Source organism: Acanthaster planci, linkage group LG17 (genome assembly GCF_054643075.1).
Source record: "Acanthaster planci isolate LZ-2023a linkage group LG17, COTS_SCS, whole genome shotgun sequence".
Lineage (NCBI taxonomy): Eukaryota > Metazoa > Echinodermata > Asteroidea > Valvatida > Acanthasteridae > Acanthaster > Acanthaster planci.
Window position 1 is genome coordinate 473,737 of NC_141793.1, and position 7,385 is coordinate 481,121.

Consider the following 7,385-nt stretch of genomic DNA (forward strand, 5'->3'; position numbering starts at 1 on the left):
ACGTAATTCCCGCTCCTTCCTTTACAGCATGGATTAAAAATTATCCAATTTTATCAACGTACTTTTGCAAAACACATCCTACCTGAGAAGAATTAAAAGTCCTTTATTTTTATACTTTTGTGAACCTTGTGAAAGTTTGAATTCCTTCCGTCCTGTCGCCTTCATCTAGCTCATCTCTGCCGTCTATCCTCTGATTCATCCACCTATTCAGCCCCCCCCAACATGTACACCTCCATTCTTACACCCCTAAACCAACACAATCTTGATACAGGGAAAACACTTGACAAAACAAACAGTATGTCTTAAAACACATCTAACATACATCATACAAATGACACTTTTATTTATCTACAGGGTTGACTAAACATGGTACAGTGTGTGCTCGAAGTACACTACTTTATTTTTGAATGGTAATTACAGAAATAAGGGTTTTCTTCATGTCCTTGTCACATCTGACAAAAGATTTTGTGAATTCAGAATACATTTTCTAATTTGCAAGAGAGATGTTTTAATGCAAATTCCTTGCCAAACAAATAGTAATAGTTTGACATTAATTCCGGGAATATTTGTCAAATAACAAAGGTCAGACGTAACAGGGACACAAAAATGTCACACTTTTGGACCCCTAACTTCTGGAATTACCCAAACTCATTTAAAGATAGAAATGACACAGTGTGAAGTGTCAAGATTTCAGCCCATGGTGATACAGTCTTACAATTACTGCTCATTTAAATATAAGTAGAATCAATTTTAAAGGTAATATAAATGAATCCTCCACCAAAAGAGATTTGCTTGTTACATCTTCAGCCTTAGAGCACAATTTTGGAACTAGATGAGTTTGAAAACAGTAACGAAATGAAATGAACACTGGCACCTGTAAAACTACATGTACAGGTATTCACTGGCAGGGGAGGGGGGCAGAGGGGCCAGTGGGGCCACCAGGTTTTACAGCTTGGGCTTATGATTGGGGGGGCTTAATGGATTGGTCTACTAATGGCTGATGCCTGATGGTCCAACAGCTGCCCCCCCCACTTTGAAAATCATTCTGCTGTCGCTGCATGCATGTTCAGCTAGTTTCAGCCAATGGCCCATATAAATATCAATGTAATGAAGTTTAATCCACTTACAAAATGTGCATTAAAACGTCTTTTTCAAAAACAAATCTTTGTGCGCCTTTGAAATGTGGAAGCTCATTACTACATTTTTATCCTACATCTAACTTTGATTTCTTAAATGGATTTCTACAATGCACCACTTCACAGAATACACATAGTCTGTGCACAAAGAAATTGACTGAACCGATGATACCTCTTGAATATTGAAGAATCATGTACCCTAAATCCCTAGCTTGTGTTTCAAGTCTTGAACAGTCCTCCAAAAACAATGACAATTTGGGTGTCATATGTGAAATCAGCGAATACTAAACTTCCACAAAAAGAAAGCCACTACAGCTTATAGTAATATTTGTCTTTTCTTTTGCGTAGCTCCAGGAGTATTTTCTCCCTATTTTCCACCACACCGGCACTCGCCATGTCTTCCATCCCAAGAACTTGTAGCAAAGAAGGAGATGATGTCCTCAGAAATGCATTATAGGTCCTCTCTTCGGCTACAGAGGACGGACTCTGTCATAGATCAGATTGTAAACAGATTGAGACTCTGTCAAAAAAACTAAAAGGAAACAGAATTTCGATTCAAATGCAGGTCCTTGTCCCTCTTTGGAATACTGCTACCCCTGATTTTCAGGCTTATCAGATCTACCTGGATTTATGATGGAAGTAGTTATTTTGACTTTTATCCCCCTTAGCCTTTATTTATTGTCACCAAATCTCAAGTGTGTGCCGTAAACAACTCTGTTGATTCACTGTTAGGTTTCCAAAGTGAGCAAAATATCCCTCATCTGATCATTCCAAACTAACCGTTATCAGTTTTTCCTTTCTTCTCTCCTTCACCCACTCAAACTTTTTCTGTAAAAAAGGCGACAAACATTGAAAACAGAAGGCAAGAGAAAAATAAAACTGGGATGGACACAAAAAAGAGACAGGTTTGATGCTAATACATTCTAGCCTATTAATGTTAATAATTCAGGATTATAAATGCTAAACTCTTCACCTCATGTTTTCTGTGAACTGTGATTACATTATATGAGCTGAGGGAAGATTAACAAACATTTGTCTATAAGACAATGATTCAACCCTACGAGTCAAGACACTCAATTTATAAATGCCCCTCGATGCTTATTACAAAATTATTTAATCCACAATGCTGCATATTCAGCAGTTTGAGCCATATGGGTCTGAGTGCAGCTTATGAAAGCTGGGACACCCAACAAACGTTAGTATTCAGCATTTCCTATTTCATACGTTTTCTTTTAGGTACTGAAAGTCTGGTGTTTTTACCGAGATGTCAGGATTGTTTGGTTCCAAGAAATGAGCAAAGTCCAAGTTATCCTTTGCATATTCATGACCTGAAAAACAAGCCAGACAAGACATTGTAAATTAAAAGGGGGGCAATCAATAACATGTATTAATCATATATAATTATAGGATTAATCCAAACTTTGCAAGGAGCTTCAAAATTTTCTCTTTGAGTTACATGTGGGTAGAGTTTTTTGAAAAGAAAAGGAAAGCATACCAGGCCAGACTATTGTTCCCTCAGACAAATTACAAATCTTATCCAGACTTTCCAGCATGGTAGAGGCACTACCCTCAAACAATCGCCCTGGAAATAAGGAAAGAATTATCAGTAGGTGCAATTTTTGTCATTTGCATGCTTAATCTAACCTATTCCTATGAGCCCCAAGTTTAACCAAGAGAGGGCGCAATTTTCCTGGCATTGGAAGTTCCTTTGCTGTCGCGTTGCTACAAACAAATATGAAACACTCCCGATGAACATTGCTCTTTTTAACCAATGAGGGGGTGAAACCTTATTCTTCTTAACACACAGAGCCAACACTCACCACATCCCCCAAGGAACAGCAGGTCTCCTGTGAAGACACAGTCAGGGATATCACCACCAGGACTATGCAGTAGGAACGCTGTATGACCCACGGTGTGTCCAGGAGTGAAAAGGGTTGTGAACCTCAGACCACCAATCTCTATGCTATCACCATCTACAACATGGCTGCAGAGAAGCATTGAGCAATCCAGTATACAAGGTTTACCTGGGCCCCACACATAAGACACAAAATCAGGTTCATTGGTCGAAAGCATCAAGCTAAAATTACCCTCCAAACATTTTTACAATGAATTTCCTTAAAAGTGTCAATTCCTTGAAGCAAGGTCAACGCAGCCATAAACACACTCTTAAGCCAAATATATACAAGACCCTGCAATAGAGGTGATTGAAATGGCGAACACTGTGAGCTGTACCACAGGAATAAATGCTATCATCAGTGAGTTCCAAAACTAAAAGTATAAAAAAAATCATGGGGTGTCCATCGGTGGAATGCTGCCTTAGACGTCTTGTATCCACTTACTGAGTAAGGCCGGGTACTGAGTCAGTAGAGCTACCATACACAGCTATCTTCTTGTACAGCTTCCTCAGCACTTTGTTTCCACCCGAGTGATCCCTGTATTAAAAGGGTTGAAAACCAAACTCAAAATGATAGATGAACAAAAGCATACCCAGGGCCAAACAATTCTCTGCTGAGTTATAAATCTAGAAGGATTAAACTTTCAACCACTAGATGCCAGATGATGTGTAAACACACAACACATAATTTTCTTCTTTGTTTCAGGGACGTGTACACTCATTTAAAAATTCTTTTTCATTTCCTTGGTTGACATAGTAACGCATCACTTTTGGTTGGGTCAAAGCACAATTGCAAGGTTGAAGAATTTACAGGTAAGAAACCCGCCCCCAGCAGCTTGTTTTGGGGTACGGAAATCCAACGTTAACTGGTTAAAAAGAAATTGCTTCCAAACTGATTGGAATGTTGGGCTGTGAATGTACATTTATTTCACTCACCAGTGTTTATGTGTCGTGAATATCGCTGTCAGAGACACATTTTCTTCTTCTATCCAATACTAAACAAAAATTACAGAAACATCGGAAAAGAGCAAAACAGAATTAAATTTGTACAAATAATGGTATTGACTTATAAACACTTATCTGGGAACCCATAAAGGTGCCGTTACAAATTATTATCCCTGCTCACTGGGCCAATAAACAATTTATTATCCCTGCTCACCAAGCCAATAAACATTCCTAAACTATCCTCTGATCCCTGGGGAGTATAGAGCTCAATGCTGCCATTGCTGACACAAACAGCTAATTAAATGCAACAACCATCTCTGCCCTAACTGGCACCCATTTTCACTCTTAGGAGGAGAGGCAAGTGAAGTACCTAGTAAAGAGACTTGTCCAAAACATCTAACCAGCAGCCGAATTTGAACCCCAGACCTTATGTCATGTATGTTAAGAAATCTCCAACTGTAACCAACAGGCTATACGCCTCCACAACTTTAAACTATGAAGCAAATTGAAGGAGTAATTTTTAGACCCTACACTTCAGACAAATCCCATGAGATGCCATTCCAAAGGGCTATTTACACTCATGTAGCTGTCTCAACCTGACGGAGCACGCACGCTTTGGCAATTGACTACTGCCTATTGGTCAAGGAGGAATTTCACGTGCACGCACCACCTGTGTGCGAACAGGATGGCCCCGTAGTAATGACTAATTTTGGTCATCGGATTTGTCTACAGCTGGCGGTTAAGACCAGTTAACCCTCACCTGTACAAATATCCTTCACTTGTAGCCGGCGGTTAAGACCAGTTAACTCTCACCTGTACAAATATCCTTCACTTATAGCCGGCTAATTAAGACCAGTTAACCCTCACCTGTACAAATATCCTTCACTTATAGCTGGTGGTTAAGACAAGTTAACCCTCACCTGTACATATATCCTTCACTTATAGCCGGCAGTTAAGACCAGTTAACTCTCACCTGTACAAATATCCTTCACTTATAGCCGGCAGTTAAGACCAGTTAACTCTCACCTGTACAAATATCCTTCACTTATAGCCGGCAGTTAAGACCAGTTAACCCTCACCTGTACAATTTCAGGATCTCCTGGGTCAATGACCACTGCTGTGCTTGTGGCCTTATCAATCACCAGATATGCATAGTTGTCTTGCAAGAACGGAATCGGCCTGATCCTAATACCTGAAGAGCAGAAATACTGAACCTTTAGGAAAAATTACTTGAAAAACCAAAGGGGGAAAATTTAGCTAATTATTTAAATAACTCATGGAAACTAAAATACAAACAAGGAAACACTTAAATGGCTATCCTTAATAAAGCACACAGAATGGACACTTCAGTGCTTTCTTCTTCATGTTAAATTTAATGAAGTTTTACCACTCAGGCCTGAATTTTGAAATAAAGGAATTAGGAAAATTAGGAATAAATCATCTAACCGAGTCAAGAAATTCAGAGGATCACAGGTTGACAACATAAGCCATGCCAACAAGTTTTAATTGTATATTTTAAGGAAATAAAGAATTTAAATGATAACCGTTTAAGTCAGTGACTTCCACCACAGAGTGACCCTCAGGAAACTGCTGTCTGGCTTTTCGTAGATCTTTCTGATGGAGATGATGTCCCACACTAGTCTTGGAATACAGCTGGTATCTGACAGATGCAAAACAGAAAGGTGATAACAAAATGTGGTATGGCAGAAATGACAGTGCTCAATAAATAAAATACATGTACTCTAGCATTTTTGTTTTGTTGGTGGAGTTTCCTTACAGCCAGTTTTGGCAGTGGACTTTTTAACATGAACTGGTACCAATGTGCTTTTGTGTCTTTTTGGGCAGGACAACTGCACAAGTGCATTGGCTATTTCGGGGGGCCTTTAACTGTGATGAATCTTCAGCTGGTTTCATGGTAACATTGCCATTGTGAATTTGAATCCCCTATTAATCCCTTTAAAAATTTGAATAAAAAAATAAACGTGAACTGCCCTCCAAGTTACAGCAGGGTTCAATTTAAAACGTTGAAGGATGGTTAAGCAACTTTTAATAAAACCCAAAAATAAAATAAAGCCTCCAAAACAGACAGGGCGGGTCATGAACCAAAGCCCTTGCATTTTACTTGGGGGATTTGCTGGCACCATGCATCTTGAAGACTCACTGATGGTAACAGTTATTTCTTCTTAATGGTCAAATTTATTACATAAGATATAAAAGTATAACATCCTAACAACAAGTTTAATAGGCCTCCACCTTAAGCTTTCAGCTTAGCCCATCAGGCAAGTTAACCTTTATTTTCAGTGACTGTGAAAATATGGTTTCTACATGTATACTTTTGTTTACTACAGCGATTAACTCTCGATCAAACACAGTCGGGATCTGTTTGGTCTAAGAACCAAACATCGTTAAAGACAGTGATCCCAACTGCTGTTTTATCAACGACTTTATATCACCAATAATGAAGCCTTGTGTATGTGTGAATTCCCTGTCCAGTCAAATACCACTTGTGGCGAATCATTGAATAAGTACATATCCCCACTTTAAATCAGTATTTCTTTGCTTTGCAGGCACCGATGGAATCCAAACATATATCAAAATGTTTCTTATGACATCCTCTCCAAGATCACTTCAAAAAGAAAACAGTTGAAACATTTATGAGCCTTCTTACCATCCCCATCATGGCCATAACATACACACATAGGCCCTACACGCCAAATTGGGTTGGCCTGCATGTACTTTACTACTCGAAGGCGTTTTCGCCGAGTCTACACTTTTTAGATGAGCCGTTGTGAGGCAAAGGATACGGAGGCAGTCCAGTACTACTACTACCAGACTGGCCCTTGCTACATCCAGTCTGTACTCGTAGGCTGTAAGCCATGTCTTTGCTCAAGTCAGACATACCGGAACTGGTCAATACATTTTTTATACAAACTGCACTAACGTTAACACTCACCCCAGGGCGAAAAGTGGGCTCCCGGGCTTAAACATTCTTTTAAGAATTTTCGGATTCCGTCTGACTATCCAGTAAAGACCCAGACCCACAGTGAACAACACAGCAATCTGGAATATCATTACATCAATGAGAAATTTGCAGTCTTCCTAGGTACATCATGCATGCCCGCTCTGAGCTCTGACCTCGATCGTAGTCGTAGACTCGTGCGCGAACTGGCCCACTGCACTATTTACGTGTAGATGCATCCGTCCTGCATGTACATGACAGCCGTACCGTGCGTACGCGTCAAGCAAGGTACCTCACTGGTCACTCTGAAATTCCTTATGATAACTTCAAGGTAAAAGAAAATTGTAATTGAGGGCACAAAACAAGTCTTCCAAGTGAATGCAATGATAGTTTGAGGGGATTAATAAGTTCAGGGAACCAAACAAAAAACAAAAAATCGTCCTCAAAGGAG

General features: G+C 39.6%; 1 protein-coding gene across 3 annotated transcripts; it reads right to left on the reverse strand.

Moving 5' to 3' along the window:
• Positions 1–314: 314 nt before the first annotated feature.
• pnkd (PNKD metallo-beta-lactamase domain containing) lies at positions 315–7,343 on the reverse strand. Of its 3 annotated transcripts, none has more exons than XM_087147796.1 (10): positions 7,094–7,343; positions 5,520–5,635; positions 5,055–5,167; positions 3,967–4,025; positions 3,476–3,568; positions 2,957–3,120; positions 2,632–2,718; positions 2,397–2,464; positions 1,917–1,964; positions 315–1,622 (listed from the first exon to the last, which is right to left on the reverse strand). In XM_087147796.1, exons 1-10 carry the CDS (start codon positions 7,171–7,173, stop codon positions 1,446–1,448), a joined length of 1,005 nt encoding a protein of 334 aa, XP_087003922.1. In that variant the 5' UTR covers positions 7,174–7,343; the 3' UTR covers positions 315–1,445. The 3 variants fall into 3 exon arrangements, with proteins under 3 accessions (XP_087003922.1, XP_087003923.1, XP_087003921.1); XM_087147797.1 differs by having other exon boundaries at positions 7,051–7,186; XM_087147795.1 differs by having other exon boundaries at positions 6,929–7,150.
• Between the last annotated feature and the right edge of the window lie 42 nt (positions 7,344–7,385).

Coding starts and splice junctions, on each gene's coding strand:
- pnkd (XM_087147795.1), bottom strand. CDS start 7,047: ATGATATTCCAGATTGCTGTGTTGTTCACTGTGGGTCTGGGTCTTTAC. Junction 5,168..5,519: donor GGAAGTCACTGACTTAAACG/GTTATCATTTAA, acceptor TCTGCTCTTCAG/GTATTAGGATCAGGCCGATT. Junction 1,623..1,916: donor GAAAGGAAAAACTGATAACG/GTTAGTTTGGAA, acceptor GATCTATGACAG/AGTCCGTCCTCTGTAGCCGA.